A 17,861-nucleotide genomic window follows, 5' to 3' on the forward strand; every position below is an offset into this window, starting at 1 on the left:
TCTAAGAATTCGGAAGCTACGAGCATTTCATCACTTCAGTTTCACAGGATATAAACAGCGCCATTTGTAAATTGGGAAAGCATCTGATCACAACGATTTTGGTTTCATTAGATAATGTAAGGGCAGAGGAGATATCTAGAACCTGATAGACCCCAGATTTCTCAAAAACTAATATATGACAATGCCCATTGAAGTTATAGGAGATATTTACAATCCCTGTGATAGCATTAAAAGTGATAAAAAAAAAAATGAAAGGTACAGTGTAAAAATATAAAAAAAATCAAAATAACTTAAAATAAAAAACTCGCCCCTCCCATGCACGCACACCTGTGTGCACAAGCGTTGACCCTGTGCCGGTATGTAAACAGCGGTGTCACCCATACATGTGAGGTATTGCCGTGAACGTCAGATCAAGGGCAGTAATTCTAACACTAGACCTCCTCTGTAAATCTAAAATGGTAGCTTTTAAAGGCTTTTAAAGCGTTGCCTATGGATATTAAAAATGAGGAAAAAAAACAATATTTTGGACTTTTTGCTATAAAACATGTCCAGTAAAAAAAAAATTAAAAAATCAAATTTAGTCATAAATTTCTGCCAAAATGCATTCTGCGACATGTCTTTGCTAAAAAAAACCCAATACGTGTAAATTAATTGGTTTACGTGAAAGTTATAGCGTTTACAAATGGCGGGAAAGATATTAGGATTTTTTTTTTTATACTAATAATGGCGGCGATCAGCGACTTATGGCGGCAATCAGGGACTTATGACGGCGATCAGCGACTTATGGCGGGACTGCGGCGGACATTCTGACACTTGGGGGGGTACTGACTTGGGGTCACTGACATCCCCAGTGACACCAATACAGTGATCAGTGCAAAAAAAAAAAACACTGACACTGTACTAATGGCACTGGGGAGGAAGGGGTTAAGTTTATTTTGCAGGGAAGGGTTATCTGTGTGAGGGGGAGTGTTTCACTAGGGGGTGGGGGTGTGTACTGCAGGGGACACGGCTGATCGGGAGAGTGAAACTCTTCTGTCCCGATCAGCTTGTCCTCGAGCTGTCTGGGAAGTGACAGAAAGCACAGCTATTGCAGCTGTGCTCTCTGTCACTGATTGCCGCCGATCGCCGGGAGATAGCCGATAAGGACCGGCTGTGACCCGGCGACTGACATCCGCGACTGTGATCGGCGGGACAGGCAGGGCGGCGGCGCGCCTCGCATGCGCCCCCTACCTGTTTACAAGACACACGTTTTAAAACGTGGTTTTGCCTGCCCGTGCCGCCCTGCCGCCGTATTTCTACAGTGGCAGGGCGGCAAGTGGTTAAAAGTAAAAAAAGTGTATTTTTTTTAAAAAAATTGCTGTTGAAAAATCGCTGCGCAAGTACATGTGCCGTAAAAAATTGTAGTTCCCACCATTTTATTTACTAGGGTGTCTGCTTTAAAAAATATATAATGTTTTGGGGTTTAAATTAATTTCCTAGCAAAAAATACTGATTTCTTTCATGTGAACAAAAAGTGTCAGAAAAGGTGGTTAGAAGAGTGACTGATGTGTGGCATAAAATTCTAATGCTAATGCTGGGCATAAACTGCCCCCACCCCCCAAAACGACCCCTTTTTGGAAAGTAGACATCCCAAACTATTTGCTGAGAGGCATGTTGAATCAATACAGTAGAAGCATTTATTTTTTCCACACGTTTTTGGAAAATGACAAAAATTTAATTTTTTTTTTACACAAAATTGTCACATAAATTATTTACTGCTCACACATGCCATTGGTATATGTGGAATTACTCCCCAAAATGCATTCTGCCACTTCTCCCGAGTATGAGGGTACCATATGTGAGAGATGTTTTGGCAGTCTAGCCAAGTACAGGACCTCAAAATCCAATAAGCACCTTCAGGCTTTTAAAGGGCTTTATTTCCTCATTACACTTCCAGACTACATATCACAGTTTTGGAGGCCCTGAAATGCCAGGATAGCACCTAACCCCCCCCCCCCCAAATGACCCCTTTGTGGAAAGTAGACACCCCAAAGAATTTGATAAGAAGCATGGTAAGTATTTTGCAGATCTCATTTGTTGCCACAAGTTTTTTGAAAATGAAGAAAAAAAGCAAAAACATATTTTTTTTTATATTTCAAAACCTTGTGAGAAAAAATGAGATCTGCAAAATACTCACCATGCCTCTTTTTAAATTCCTTGGGGTGTCTACTTTCCAGAAAGGGGTCGTTTGGGGGGGTTTGGTGCTATCCTGGCATGTCAGGGCCTTCAAAACTGTGATAGGTATTGAGGAAGTGAAATGAGGAAGTTCCGGACCTTCAGGCTTTCAAAGTGGTCATTGGATTTCAGGCTCCTGTATGTGGCTAGGCTCCCAAAAAGTCTCACACATGTGGTATCCCCATACTCGGTAGAAGTAGCAGAATGTATTTTGGGGTGTAATTCCACATATACTCATGGATTGTGCGAGAAATAAATCATTTAAATGACAACTTTGTGTAGAAAAAAATAAATAAATAATGTTTTTGTCATTTTCCAGAAACTTGTGGAAAAAAATAAATCTTACATAGACTCAATATGCCTCTCAGCAGATAGCTTCGGGTGTCTACCTTCCAAAAAGGGGTCATTTGAGGGTGTTTGTACTATCCTGGTATTTTACCACCTCAAGAAATGTGATGAGCAGTCAGAAAGTAAAAGCTGTGTAAATTTCATTATCTATACCATAGTTTGTAGATGCTATAACTTTCACACAAAGCACTAAATATACACTTACTGGGATTTTTTTAACCAAAAACATGTAGCAGAATACATTTTGGCCTAAATTTATGACGAAATTTTAGTTTTTTTGGATATTTTTTATGACCGAAATGAGAAAATATTGTTTTTTTCCAAAAATTTTTTTTCTTCAAAAATGTTTTTGTTTATAGCGCCAAAAATAAAAAGTGCACAGGTGATCAAATACCACCAAAATAAAGCTCTATTTGTGTGAAAAAAGGACATAAATTATTAAATTTCATTACATGACCACGCAATTGTCCGTTAAACTAGCACAGCGCTGTATAGAAAAAAAATGGCGTAAATTGCAGTATCTATACCATAGTTTTTAGACGCTATAACTTTCACACAAAGCAATCAATATACACTTATTGGGATTATTTTTACCAAAAACATGTAGAAGAATACATTTTGGCCTAAATTGATAACTAACTTTGAGTTTACTATATATTTTTTTATAGCTGAAAGTAAAAAATATTGTTTTTCTTCAAAATTTGCGGTCTTTTTTTGTTTATAGCGTGAAAAATAAAAAGCGCACAGGTGATCAAATACCACCGAAAGAAAGCTCTATTTGTGTGAAAAAAAGGACGTAAATTTCGTTTGGGTGCAGCATTGCATGACCGCGCAATTATCAGTTGAATTAGTGCAGCACCGAGTAGCAAAAAGAGGCCTGGTCATTAAGGGGGGTAAATCCTCAGGAGTGCAAGTGGTTAACCACCTTCCGCCCGCCATATAGTACAATGACGGGTGCAAGGTGGTTCTCTCGTTCTGATAGGACGTCATATGACGCCCTTCCATTCTCACCGCACATGCGCGGCTCAGGGAGCGTGCAGCGCGGCGATCGCCGGTGCGCTGTGTCCCTTGGACACAGCGGATCACGGAAAGATGTCGGCTCGGTCATGTGATCAGCTGTGTCCAATCCCAGCTGATCACATGTAAACACGGAAATGCCGGTTATCGGCATTTCTCTCCTCTCGAGCTGTCAGGCTGACAGCTCAAGAGGAGAGGAGAGCCGGTAATCGGCTTTCCGCGGAGGGGACATGTACACTGATCATCAGGGCACTGATGATCAGTGTGCCCTGATGATCAGTGTGGCCCTAGAAGTGCCACCTGTCAGTGTCCATCAGTGCCTGCAGTCAGTGCTCATCAGTGCCACGTGCCAGTGCATACTAGTGCACATCAATGCCACATATCAGTGCCCATCTGAGCTGCCTTTCAATGTCACCCATCAGTGCCGGTCAGTGCCACCTATCAATGCCAATCAGTGCCACCTATCAGTGCCAGTCAGTGTCGCCTATCAGTGCACATCAGTGCCGCCTATCCGTGCCAGTCAGTGCCGCCTATCAGTGCGTCAGTGCTGCCTATCAGTGCCGCCTATCAGTGCCATGTATCAGTGCTGTCTTTCAGTGCCCATCAGTGATGCCTGTCAATGCCCATCAGTGCAACCTACCAGTGCCTCCTCATCACTGTCCATCAGTGCAGCCTATCAGTGCCCATCACTGCAACCTCATTAGAGCACATCAGTGAAGGAGAAAAATCACTTATTTACAAAATTGTATAATAAAAACTAAGAAAAAAATTTTTTTTTTCAAAATTTTCAGTGGTTTTTGGTTTGTTTAAGAAAAAATAAAAATCCCAGAGGTGATTAAATACCACCAAAAGAAAGCTCTATCTGTCTCAAAAAAAGGTATAAAAATTTTAATATGGGCACAGTGTTGCATGACTGCGCAATTGTCATTCAAAGTGTGACAGCGCTGAAAGCTGGAAATTGGCCTGGGCAGGAAGGGGGTATAAGTGCCCTGTAGGCTAGTGGTTAAGTAAGTACTTTTATTGTATATTGGGAAGAGTAGAGTATTTCTTTAAGGCCCAGTTTACCGCTTCTAAGGCTCCCTCATGATCTATAATTATATACAGCGATGAAACATCTGCTGTACTTAGTTTTGTATTACCATTTACTTTAAGAACTTGCGTTAAGTTTATGACATGCTTGGTATCCTTAACCCCTTCACGCCGGCCACGACGCCGAACGGTCGCACATAATCCCAATTAAAATAATATTTGCCTAAAAAATAACTAATACCATAAAATTATAGAAAAATCTTAATGAGTCACAGAAATTCACCATTTACTTTTTGGAGCACAATATATTTTTTGGAGCACAATATCACATTTTTTTGGGACTATCACTTTTATATTTATTCACACAGTTTTTTTTGTGTATTGCTCATATTAGACATATTAGCACTTTATGAATTTTTTTTCACAATTTTATTTATGGTATACAACACAGAAGATTAATCTGTTTGTTATGTTGATTATATGCATTGGATTATAATTAATTTTGATATTTAGCATAATTAATTTATTATGAGATCACTGTTTGATTATCAATAAACAGGAGATATTATCATTATTTAAATTATTTAGAGTGTGGCAATTTTTGGATTTTTGTTTTAAATGATTCACATTAATTATGCATTAATTGATATTATTTAAATTAGAGTTGGTACACAGTTATTGTATAATTAACACAGATGTGGGAAGGCGACATTTATTATTTTTTTTAATTTTTTTTTCTATTACAGAAACCTGGCTTCAAGCAGCAGATTCTGCTTCTCCCGCAGCACTTTCCTATGGAGGCCTCCTCTGCACCCACTCACCCAGACCCAGTGGTCGAAAAGGTGGTGGAGTTGGTTTGCTTCTATCCCCACTGAGCACCTATCAAGTCCTCCCTAACCCTCCCTCTCTATCCTTCTCTTCTTTTGAGACTCACTGCATCCGTCTGTTTTCTCCCATTTCTCTGAGGATTGCAGTGATCTATCGGCCTCCAGGACTGGTGTCCCACTTTCTTGATGATTTCTCTGCCTGGCTACCCTACTCTCTCTCCTCTGAACTACCCACTATCATTCTCGGGGAGATTTTAACATCCCTATTAATGTCAACAACCCGGCTACATCCCAACTCTTCAACCTAACCTCATCTTTTGCATTAGCACAATGTATACAGTCCTATACTCACTCTGATGGGAATACATTAGACCTTGTTTTCTCCCATCTTTGCACTCCCTACAACCTCACAAACACCCCCTTTCCTCTCTCTGATCACAATCTCATCACCTTCACAGTGTCCTCGTATTCAAACACCTATCCCTCCAAGCAGCAAACAAATAACTGCAGAAACCTTCACAACTTGAACCCTGCTCCTTTCCACTCTGCAGCTGACCGCCTCTATGACAGAATCTCTCCCCGTCCTACCCTGACCTGGCCACTACTGTCTACAACACTTCACTTTCATCCACATTAGACTCACTTGCTCCTCTAACAACAGAAAGCATCAGGCCCCGTCCATTACAACCTTGGCAGACTGACGACACCAGAAATCTTAAATGACATAGTCATGTGCTGGAGTGATTGTGGCGTAAAACCAAATCTCAACAAGCTTTCACCCCATATAAATCTGCTTTCTTAACATACAATTCCTCCCTTCATGCTGCCAAACAAGCCTACTTTGTCACTCTTATTATTACATTGTCATCCAGTCCTCGTTATCTCTTCTCTACTTTTAACTCTCTACTTTCTCCACGTCCACCCAGTACCTCACTCACTGCTCACAAGATTGCAAATCAATTCAAAAACAAGATTGACGCAATTCGTAGGGGCATCGCCACTGCACAGAAATCCATCCCACTTAGCATACCTTATACTAAACCTCCCTCAACACTTTCCTCTTTTGACCTTGCTACTACCGAAGAGGTCCCTAAAGTTTTCTCAGAAGCCCGTCTCACTACCTGCCCCCTGGATCCTGTCCCCTCACAACTACTACGATCACCCTCTTCTTCAATCCTATGCTCCCTCACTCACATCTTCAATCTTTCCCTCTCTACTGGTGCCTTCCCCTCCCCTCAAAAGCATGCGCACATCACTCTCATATGTAAAAAGCCCTCCCTGGACCCCACCAACCTGTACAACTTAAGACCCATCTCCCTGCTGCCATTTACATCTAGTCTTCTAGAACGCTTAGTCTACATTCGCCTGAGCTCCCACCTCACCGACAATAACCTTATTGACCCTTTACAGTCTGGCCTTTGCTCACTACACTCAACTGAAACTACCCTACTAAAACTCACTAATGATCTACTAACTGCTAAAACCAATGGCCACTACTCCATACTCTTACTACTTGACCTCTCTGTGGCTTTTGATACGGTTGACCATCCCCTCCTCCTCAAAAAACTCCACTTTCTTGGCCTCAGAGACTCTGCTCTCTCCTGGTTCTCCTCCTACGTGTTGCAACACTCCTTCAGCGTTACCTATAATGCCGCCTCCTCCTCTTCACTCCCTCTTTCTGTAGGGGTCCCTCAAGGTTCTGTCCTTGGACCCCTTCTCTTCTCCATCTACACCTCCTCCCTTGGTCACTTGATAAACTCCCATGGCTTTAAGTACCATCTCTATGCTGATGACACACAAATCTCTTTCTACCCCTCACCTCACCCCTTCAGTCTTCTCTCGCATTACTAACCTACTATATCGGCATGGATGTCACTCCACTTCCTCAAACTCAATCTTTCCAAAACTGAGCTTAGTATTCCCCCCAGCCCGTGCCCCCTTCCCTGACTTCTCCATCAAGATCAATAACACAATCATCAGTCCCTCCCCTCATGCCAGGGTACTAGGTGTAATTCTAGACTACCATCTGTACTTTCAGCCCCAAAACCAATCACTGTCCAATTCTTGTAGACTTCACCTCCGCAACATCTCCAAGATACGCCCATTCCTAATCTTGGAAACCACTAAGCAATTTATTCACTCCCTTGTTATATCTCGCCTTGACTATTGTAACTCCCTCCTCATTGGCCTACCAAATCGCAAGGCTATCCCCTCTTCAGTCTATCATGAATGCTGCTGCCAGACTTATCCACCTTACTAACCGTTCTGTATCTGCCACCCCTCTCTGCCAATCCCTCCACTGGCTTCCCATTGCCCAACGAATAAAATTCAAAACATTAACAATAATGTATAAAGGCATTTATAACTCTGCCCCAAATTACATCAACGATCTTGTCTCTAAATATCACCCAAACTGTACTCTCCGCTCCTCAGAAGACCTCCTGCTCTCTAGCTCCCTTGTCTGCTCCTCCCATGCTCGTCTCCAGTACTTTTCCAGAGCTTCCCCCATCCTCTGGAACTCTCTACCCCAATTTATCAGACTATTGCCTACCCTGCTCACTTTTAGGCTATCTCTTAAAACCTATCTCTTCAGGGAAGCCTATCCTTCCCTCAGCTAATAATGGAATCTTCTACTCTTCCAACCAGTCCATCTCCCAGAGTTACTACCTTTTGTACCACTAGCCCCTCCCTCATAGATTGTAAGCTCCAAGGAGCAGGGCCCTCCTTTCCCTCTTGTATTGAACTGTATTGTTGCTGTATTGTCTCCCGTTATATTGTAAAGCGCTGAGCAAACTGTTTTTTTTTTTTTTTTTAAAGTCCGCAAACGTGCAACTATAACGAAAAACCCGTAAGTGTTTCACAAAAAAGTGCAAGTGCAAAAACACCACACAAAAAGTGCACTTAGGGGTGTGCTGTGTCCTACCCCTAAAGGGGCTTGGACCGCTTACCCTGATCCCCCGGGGCACGAAGCTCCTGACGGGGACAAGGTTCCCACTTGGTCCTCCTGGCCAAAAGGCCTGGTGGACCACCGTTCCCTATGCCCAGCCGAAGCCGGACATTCAGTACTAGGCAAGGGGACTCTCCCGAAGAAGAGTCCTCTAGGGATCAGGGGAGGAAGGAACCGTATGGCCACACATCCTCCCCCTAGACTTCAGGGTAGGCCCGAGGACCCACACCCTCCATCCGTGAAATACACACACATAAGGCAAAGAAAAAAGTGACAAACATGGGAGTGCATAATAAATAAATAAATAAAGTAAAGTAAATAAAATAAAAAAATGGTACCGTGCCAAAATGTGCACAGACCAGGCCCTGAGGCCCGTAGCAAAAATTGCCCTGGACTTAGCCAAAAGACCTGGTCCTTAGGGCGCTGTGCAAAAAGAGGTGAAAAACAGTGACCATGTGTCATCTTCACACCGTGGGGTCCCACACCCAAGTGTTACTAGTGACACCCCTGAGGCGACTACTCAGGGGGCACTGAGTTTGCGGACTTTTTGCGTCCCCGTCCCCAGGCCAGACCAAGGTAGATCCGTCCAAATCAGGAGGTACTGGGTCCTTCCAGTCTTCTCAGAGGAATTACTCCCGGGGCCCCAGCTTAACTCGTGGCGCTCCCCGGTTTCTGTCCCTCCGGTACTAGCCTTCCGGACCCCCATCATACCAGTGAGGGTACTATACAACAACCATCCCCGCAAAGCTAGAATGGTCGGGAGCACCCCCACTGGACACTGATAAGAACAGATACTACACTTGATCTTAGCCAAAAGGAGCAAACTGTTGCCACTGTATAATAATAATAATAAATGTGTGACTAGTCAACCCTAGCTAACAACCCGGTCACATCAAGCCTGACTTTGAAATCGGGTGACTTACAGTGAAGTCGCCTGATTTCAAAGTCGCGGGACGTGCTGATTTCAGGTGCAATTTGCAAGACATTGACACAGATGTCTATGCAAATCACACGAAAAGCAGTGCATGTACTACTTTAGAAATCGGTGCAGCTCCGACCAAGTTTAAACCACACCGATTTGACCAGTGTAATTGTGGACAATAGGGTGAGACTTTGCATACGATTTGCAAGTTGCATGGCATGCAAATCGCATGCCAAGTCGCACCCAGGGTGTTAGACCAGATGCCTTGATCTCCACTTTGCTCTACACATTTCCAAATGTTGTTTGTGGGTTGTTGAACACCAATCACTTTTTGGTACACATTACGTCTGAGGTCTTGTTCACAAATATGCAGAAAAACTGATGCAAACTGACATGCAGATTTCTCTTGCAGAGACATCAGTTTACATGCGTGTTTCAATGAGTGTTCTACATGTTGCAGATTCCTGCACAGGAAAAATCTGGACTTGATACTGGTGTTGTGTGAATGGGTATATAGAAAACAACTGATTTTGTTGTGCCCGTACAGAAAAGCTGATGCTCTGTACCATGGTGTGAAAGAGCTCTGAAAGTAGCCATCACCCAGCACATTATATAGCAATTTCCTTTTTTTCTAAATGCTTAAGATTGCATGGTCCCCACTTTGGTGAGCTTCAAATGCTTGCACTTCCACATATGAGGAACATCTCCCTTTCAGCAGTGTGCTTTGAGAAAACAACCAGTCACGCATGTGTTGCTAAAACAGTATTTTATCATATTCCCAAATACAGTTATGCAATTTTAATGATATTTAATAAGTGAAATGTTCAAAAATTCCTCAAAACGCCAAACATTTCTAGAAGAAATTGCGTGACAAAATAAAGAACGACTTTTATAGTTTTTTCCAGACTACGAAACAAAAAATCCCACACACTCGTCCAATATCTTCCACCCTCGTTGCGACGTCATTAAAAGAGGCCGGCGTCAAATGCTTTTGGTGTGCGCGAAGGTCAAAGTATGTTCCTCTACAAAGATGGCGGCTGCTTTATGTCAGTGCTACCGGGTGAGTTAGATTTTGTACGTGATAGTTTCGCTGTTGATTTAGGTTATTGCTTGGCATTTCCGATTACAAGATTTGTAAATTATCTAAAGGTTATGCCCTGGAGAAGCAGTTACCTAGTTAGGTGGAGTCGCGGTTAACTAAAGCAAATCTGTAAACCTTATGTTCGCTGTATTGTGTCATACAATTTATTAGCATTGAGACAAATGTGTCTCCGTTAAGTAAGATTCAGTGTAATATACCTATTTTCAGTAGGAATATACAAAGGTTTTGTTTAGGTATTGGTGACTTTGTAAAAGTTTAGCTAGCAACTATTTGTGACCGCATGCTCAAGACTTTGGCGCACATGTGTATTACTTAAGTCAATGGAGAGTAGGGAGCTTGTGTTCTGGACGCACGATAATTAATGATTGCTATAATCCGTACTTTAATTTTTAGAGTTGTAGACTGCTTTGCTTATTGTTGTTTCTGGGAATGGACGGCATTGCCTGAGAGCGAATAAGTCTAGTCTGTGTATACTCGGCAGTCCGTATAGGTGGTTTTTCTCAGAACCTTGCTGCCTGCTGAGTGAATGGAGTAAGGAGGATGTGTCAGAATTAAAGTACGTGGTAGAATAGACGACCACAGATGGATATGCCTTATAACTGTTTCCAGGGGAAGTAGGAATGTGAATAACTAAATATGGGAAATTATTTTGCTCATATCCTCCTCCAGATTTTCAATTTAATTTTGCAGTAGACTGTACCCAGATTGTGCACATTGTTGTATTTACATATTCTGTTTAAGTATTCATCTGCAACGCAACAAATCTGTGATTTGTGGAGACTGTGATTTTCAAAGCTCACAATGGGCATAGAGATCTATAGGTTTTTTTTTTCTTTTTTTTCCCTATGCAAGAAGCACTTTCCCAGCTTATGTTAGTCACTAGAGATACAACGGCTATACAGATTCCCGTGCAGCTTGGAGTTTGACAGGCATGCCAGGACACGTGAATGGCACACAATGTAGACTCATTCATCATGGCCCAACTGTCAAACTCAGATGTGTTGGTGAGTTAATACAGCTGCTGTATCTCCATTGATTAAGGCAGCCCATAGATGACTTGGTTTTCTCCAACCCCCCCCCCCAGCAACACAGCTTGACATAGACTTTCTTAATGTAGCTTCACACTGCTGTGAGTACATAAAGTCTCCTGCAGGGAGTCTCTGTGCTCATGTTAATGGACCCTTGTATATGGAATAAAACCTGACAAAGGTGGACCTGGCTAGCTTGTGTGAGACATCCCTTCCATAGCAATTCGCTAATTATGTTGTACTTCCTGGCCTTTGAACTTAGGACAGATGGCTTAGGAAGGTCAACAGGGTGTGTTGTTTAGCCTGGTTAAGCCAGGGCCCGACTAGAAAAGAGTGGATTCACAACAACAATTTGTCAGTATATATATTTTCTTACATGTTTGCTGCCATTAATGCTGTCGCTGCATTTTTTTTTTTTTTTTTTTTTTTTTTTTTTTTTAATTTTTGCTCTGAAGCTTACTTAGAAACTCCTGAAACATTACAGATTTTTAAAAAAAATCTGAGGCCCTGGAGAATAAAATAGCAGTAGTTGTAATTTTCTTTATCTCACATGACGGGACACAGAGCAGCCTTACTATTCCTTACTAGCAAAGTCTGGCCACTGGCAAAATGACATGCTATAGATTAGATACCTCCATTCTCCCCAGTGGGTGGGGTGACCTGGGTGTAGGAGAACAGGAACGTGATGATCAATTTCATTTTTCACTAGCGCCCCCCCCCTTCTTCTTTCTTCTTCCTTTTTTTTTTTTCTTCTCCTCTACTCCACTCCTCTTTTATCTCCTATTACTTGATTTTCATACTAACCTCTTCTTCATATATTGGTACAATCTTGAAGGGTTCCCTAGCCTAACACAGGTGTTGTTGGGTACTGAGAACCTCATACGGTTCTATGGTTACTGTTTATATTGTTCTAAAGCTTTTACCTGCAATGTATATAATGTACAACTGTTAAATATTCTGTGGTATTAGGACCCCTCATATCACCGATACATGCACGGATGGGACCTTTCTGCAGGATGATTGATCCGTAAGGAGCAGCTGACTGTGGCTTACCATCCCCATGGTACTTTGCTGCAGCGTGATGAGGAAGAAGCGGGAAGGTCCTTCCTTGCTGTCTTATGGTATTGCTATTTGACGATTTTTTGCTCATACCTGTACCATACTGTCTTTTTTTGAAAATTATTAGAAACAAAGACAGGAAGTGTCCTCCTAAATAACCCTCCCTAAACAGGAAGGTCTTCATTTTTTTTTTTTTGCCAGTTTTTAAGGGGATTGTCACTCCTGTGCGATTCTCTGAACAACATGGCCAGATTCTGTAACAATGCTTTCAAAATTCAGGAGACAGGTTGGTATCTGGATTCATTCCTGCAGCTATAATCGCTCAGAATGGTATCTGGACCATTTACCGGAAGTAAAGGATGTGAAATGGGGATGGCCTGTCATGTTACCAGTGGACCAGTTACGCATTGTATTCTGTGTTTATGAAACCTTGCGCAGGGTGGTTTCTGGTAAGGTACTATACAGGTCCAGAGCAGTGAACACCAATTGTGAAATTAAGGCTTTTTGAGGCAAGGCCATGATGGGTGAAGACTGGACCCCTTGACAGAAATGGGGTCCTGCAGCGGGAATGGTAAGCCCCTCGGTAGCCTACTATTATCTTTAACCACTTCCCGCCCAGCCTATAGTAAAATGACAGCTGGGGGAGCCCCTTGTCCCTCCGGGAGGGCATCATATGACGTCCTTCCTGGATTGTGCCTTGCGCGTGCCCGCAGGGCCGTGCTGTGGCGAGATCTGTCATGGATTGTGTACCTCGGACATGGCCGATGACAGATTTGTGAACCAGCCCCATTGCCAGTACCATGTGACCAATCACAGCAGGTCACATGACAGTTGTAAACCATGGATGGCTTTCTTTCATGCCATCCATTGTATACAAGTGTGTCTAGCTGTAAATGGTCACAGTGATCACATGCACCAATCACAGCCCATCTGTGTCATGTGATTAGCCGTGGCCAATCACAGCTAATAAAACCTGAATGAAACAATTTCATTCAGTTAAATTCTTGCTTATAGCAAAGAAATTCTTTGATATAAGCAATCAAATTGTATAAAACAAAAATACTGATCACTTCTCCAAAGTAGTACAATGTTACTTTGGTCATAGTGTACTATGGAAAAAAAAAATCTTAAAGAGAAAAATTTTTTAATAAAAAATAAAACTGGCTTCAAGAAATTAGATTGGCTGTCAGTACTTCATGATTGATCAATTTTCAGATATATCCCTTAGTTTAACTTTATAACTTTCCAACAGATTAAATAAATACTGATTTTGGTTATTTTTAGGGATGCACCAAAATTTCGGTGGCCGAAATGTTTCGGCAGAAAACACCCCTTTCGGCCTTTGGCCGATATGGGGGAAAAAAAGCATCAGCTGCTGCTCAGCAGTTCTCAGCCTTACCTGAAAAAAAAAAACATAGAGACTAGTGAAGGAAAGCTAACCACTCATTTATATGCACTTGGAGAACCGGAGTGATGGCCCTTCCGTTTCCGGGCTTTTTTTTTTTTGATCCAGTGCTTTACATTGCAGAGGAGAGATGTGGGGTCTTATTAACCCCAAATCTCTCCATAAGGAGGACCTGTCACTAATTATTTCTATCAAGGAAGGGATTCATGCATTTTTCTCCCTACGTCTTCCAGGACAGCCATCTGAGACCTTGGGCTCCTCCCTCCGGATCAGGAAACACACCATCCCCCATGCCTTTAAAAGGCGGGCCTCCGGGCCTCACATCCAGTTTTTTGTGTTCCCTGAGCCGGAAGGATGCACGCCGTAGGAGCCAGGGTGATCCTCGCACCCTCAGGAAGGCTGGCCTGGAAGGGTGTGGTGCGGTCTGTACCTCCGTCCCCGGTGCCTTCCACGTGGTGGGGCTGGCATCTGGTGGTGTCCTTCAGGCCCAGGTGGGTAACTGGCGCTGCCGCATGTCACTGGGGCTTGCCCCGATCGTGGCCTCTCCTCTGACCCGGCATTCAGTTGAATGTGCAGGGGAGAGGCGGGACTTCCTGTTGGGCGCGGCCTTGCGTTCCAGCAACCGGAAGTAGCAGGGCGGATGCGCTCCACAGGCCGGAAGTCCGCCGGTGACGTCAGCGCCGGAGACGCCGGCTCCGATCTCCAGAGGCGCAGGCACCACCAGGGGAATTAAAAGCCGGTGGGCGTGCGGAGCGGCGGCGCTGTCTCCACGCCAGGGGGATGATGGAAGCAGGACCTTCTCAGGCGGACCCAGGTCCCGGTACCGGCTCCTCCCAGGTAAGCTTGGGGAGGCTCCCCTTTATGCTATATTCCTGGGGGGGGGGGGTGTTTTTGGAGGTCCCTTAAGTCCCCAAGGTTGTGGGTGTTAGGGTACACTGCAATTTTTCCACAGTACTGGATGCAGTGGGGGTCCTGGGATATTGTTCCTCTCAAGTGCCTAGTTCTGTTTGTTTTTTGTCATTTCTTCTTTAGACTAAAACACAGGACAGGACCCCCGTACAGGCCCCAAAGAGGAGATGTGCAGTGTGTGCGGCCAAGTTAGGCACAGGATATGAGAAGCCTTTATGCCGCAACTGCATTGATAGTCTTGTTAGAGACGAATCTTTTACAACATGCCATAAAGTTTTGTCCTCTATTAAAGAGGATATGTCGGCAACTTTTCAGGCGTTTAGGTCCCTTCTGGATAGGGTTCAGTCTCCTTTGGAGATTGGTTCGCAGTCTGCATTGGGGATCATGCCCTCCCGGCAGGTAGTTCCGGAAGAGGAGGAAGACATTCCTCGATCTCGGACGTCCTCCCAGTTAGGTTCAGGGTCCGAGGAGGAGGAAGCCCCCACCTCTTCGGGCTCTAAGTATAGGTTGGCCCTAGAAGAGGTGGACGAGCTTTTGAAAGCAATTTATGAAACTGTGGAGATAGAGGAGGAAGAAGTGACCTTGTCGAAGCATGATCTCATGTATCAGGGGCTTCATGCTAAAAAAGCCAGAGTTTTTCCGGTCCATAGTTCCTTGGTTGAAACTATCAGACAGGAGTGGGAAAGCCCGGAGAGGAGGCCCTTCTTTTCCGGTGCCCTAAAGAGGAGATTCCCCTTTGACGAGGACCCCTCGCAACCCTGGAATAAGGTTCCAAAATTAGACGCCCCTTTGTCCAGGATTTCGAAAAGGACGGCTCTGGCCTTTGAGGACATGGGGGCCTTGAAGGACCCTATGGACAAGAGGGGGGAAGTTTTGTTGCGAAGAGCCTGGGAATCCTCTTCAGTCAGTTTGAAGCCAGCCCTGTCGGCGACTTGTGTGGCCAGAAATTTGGAGTGCTGGTTAGCCCATCTACAGAATCACCTAGCGGCAGGAACCTCGAGGCAGCAGATCCTAAAATCACTACCGTTGCTTCTGAAAGCGGCGGGGTTTTTGGCGGACGCCTCGGCAGAATCGGTCAAGCTTGCGGCCAGGTCCTCAGCCCTGGTTAACTCCGCTAGGCGAGCTTTGTGGTTAAAGACCTGGGCGGGGGATTCAGCGTCCAAGTTGCGTTTATGCGCATTACCATTTTCGGGGGATAACCTTTTTGGCCCAGGCCTGGAGGAGGCTCTTGAGCGTACGGCAGATAGGAAGAGGGCCTTCCCAGAGAGCAGAAAAAAGGTCTTTCCTAGGAAACCCTTTCGGCCTAGAACCCAAGTACTTCCGAATAGAGAAGTTCAGCCAAAGAAGCATTGGACAGGGCATAAAAACAGAGGCCGGGAGGGATATTATTCAATCCTCCTCAGGGATCCTCCAAGCCCCAATGACTTGGATGGCCCGGTAGGGGGAAGGTTGGGGTCCTTTCTCCCTCAGTGGGCTTCTATATCCCCGAGCCCCTTCATTTGGAGCCTGATTCAGGGAGGCTACAGGATAGAGTTCGGGGACTGCCCTCCAAACAGGTTCTTAGTTACAGATCTTCCCAGGGACCGCAGGAAGTCTCAGGCGTTATGCGGTCTTATAGGGGAATTGGTGGACCAGAGAGTTCTGGTGCAGGTGCCTCAGAACGAGCGGGGTTCAGGGTGTTACTCTCACGTCTTTGTGGTGGGAAAGCCTTCAGGAAAATTCAGGTTAATCCTGAATCTACGCTCCCTAAATCAGGCCCTAACATACAAACGCTTCAGGATGAAGTCGATATATTCGGTAAAGAATATACTGTTCCGCGGGTGCTTCATGGCCACAGTGGACTTGAGGGATGCCTATTTTCACATTCCCATCCACCAGGCAAGTCAGAAGTTCCTGAGGTTGGCCATAAGGATGGGGTCGCAGACCTTCCATTGGCAGTTTCGGGCCTTGCCCTTCGGTCTAGCGTCAGCTCCCAGGATCTTTACAAAGGTTTTAGCAGAAGCTTTGGTTCCCCTGAGGCTGAGATCAATCTTGGTGGTTCCTTACCTGGACGACTTGCTTCTGGTGGCCGGGTCTCGGCAACAGTTGCTCGAGCACCTAGCAGTAGTCCAGAATCTCCTGCAAGGTCTGGGCTGGCTTATCAACAGGGAAAAGTCGTCTCTGGTACCCGCACAGAGGGTGGTTTACCTAGAGTACGAGATCTCTTCTGTAGAGGAAAAGATTTTTCTGCCACGGGAAAAGTTCGAGAAGATGAATCGAGTGTTGTTAGGGTTGCAGTGCAACCTGACGGTTTCGGTGAGGGAGGTCGCAGGGGCAGTGGGTCTTATGACATCCTGCTTTCCGGCGGTTCCATGGGCAAGATTTCACCAGAGACCGCTCCAGGCCTTCTTGTTAAAGGAATGGGACGGAAATGTCTCAGAGCTGGAGCGGCAGGTCCGGCTTCCGTCCAGAGTCAAGAGATCTCTGTGGTGGTGGCGAACGGAGAGAAACTTGACCAGGGGTCTGGATTGGAGGCCATTGGATCCACTCATTGTAACCACAGACGCCAGCAGTTTTGGTTGGGGGGCTCATCTACAAGGGAGAACGGCCCAGGGGAGGTGGTCCCAGGAGGACTCCTTAAAGCCCTCAAATCAGCGGGAGCTGTTGGCGGTCGGGAAAGCCTTGGAGGTTTTTCAGGCAGGCTTGAGGGGCCTTCATGTACAGGTTCGTTCAGACAACATGGCAACGGTAGCTTATGTGAACAAACGGGGGGACAAGGAGTCCTTCGCTGCAGAGGATCGCGGGCGATATTCTGACCTAGGCAGAACAGAATCTGAGTTCAATTTCGGCAGTACACTTAAAGGGTTCTCAGAATTCGCTTGCGGATTTCCTGAGCCGACGGCCACTCTCCCACGACGATTGGTCACTCAACCAGGAGGTGTTTCAGGAGTTGGTGTCCAGGTGGGGGAAACCGGAAGTGGATCTCTTTGCGTCACGGGAGAACAGGAAGGTCGACCAGTTCTTTACCCTAAATTCGCAAGAGCAGAGCTTGGGGATAGACGCTCTGTCGACCAC

The 17,861-nt window shown here is 44.8% G+C and overlaps 1 protein-coding gene across 1 annotated transcript in view; it reads left to right on the top strand.

Annotated features, from left to right (window-relative positions):
* Positions 1–10,287: 10,287 nt before the first annotated feature.
* LOC149455080 (mitochondrial import inner membrane translocase subunit TIM44-like) overlaps positions 10,288–17,861 on the top strand; it is a 151,469-nt gene continuing 143,895 nt past the window's right edge. Inside the window, exon 1 of the mRNA XM_089686669.1 lies at positions 10,288–10,364. Coding sequence (XP_089542795.1) covers positions 10,290–10,364 — 75 coding nt within the window. The 5' untranslated portion in view covers positions 10,288–10,289. The remainder of the gene's footprint in view (positions 10,365–17,861) is intronic.

Source organism: Staurois parvus, unplaced genomic scaffold (genome assembly GCF_062004578.1).
Source record: "Staurois parvus isolate SC_StPar_1 unplaced genomic scaffold, SC_StPar_1.0 ptg000405l, whole genome shotgun sequence".
Classification (NCBI taxonomy): domain Eukaryota; kingdom Metazoa; phylum Chordata; class Amphibia; order Anura; family Ranidae; genus Staurois; species Staurois parvus.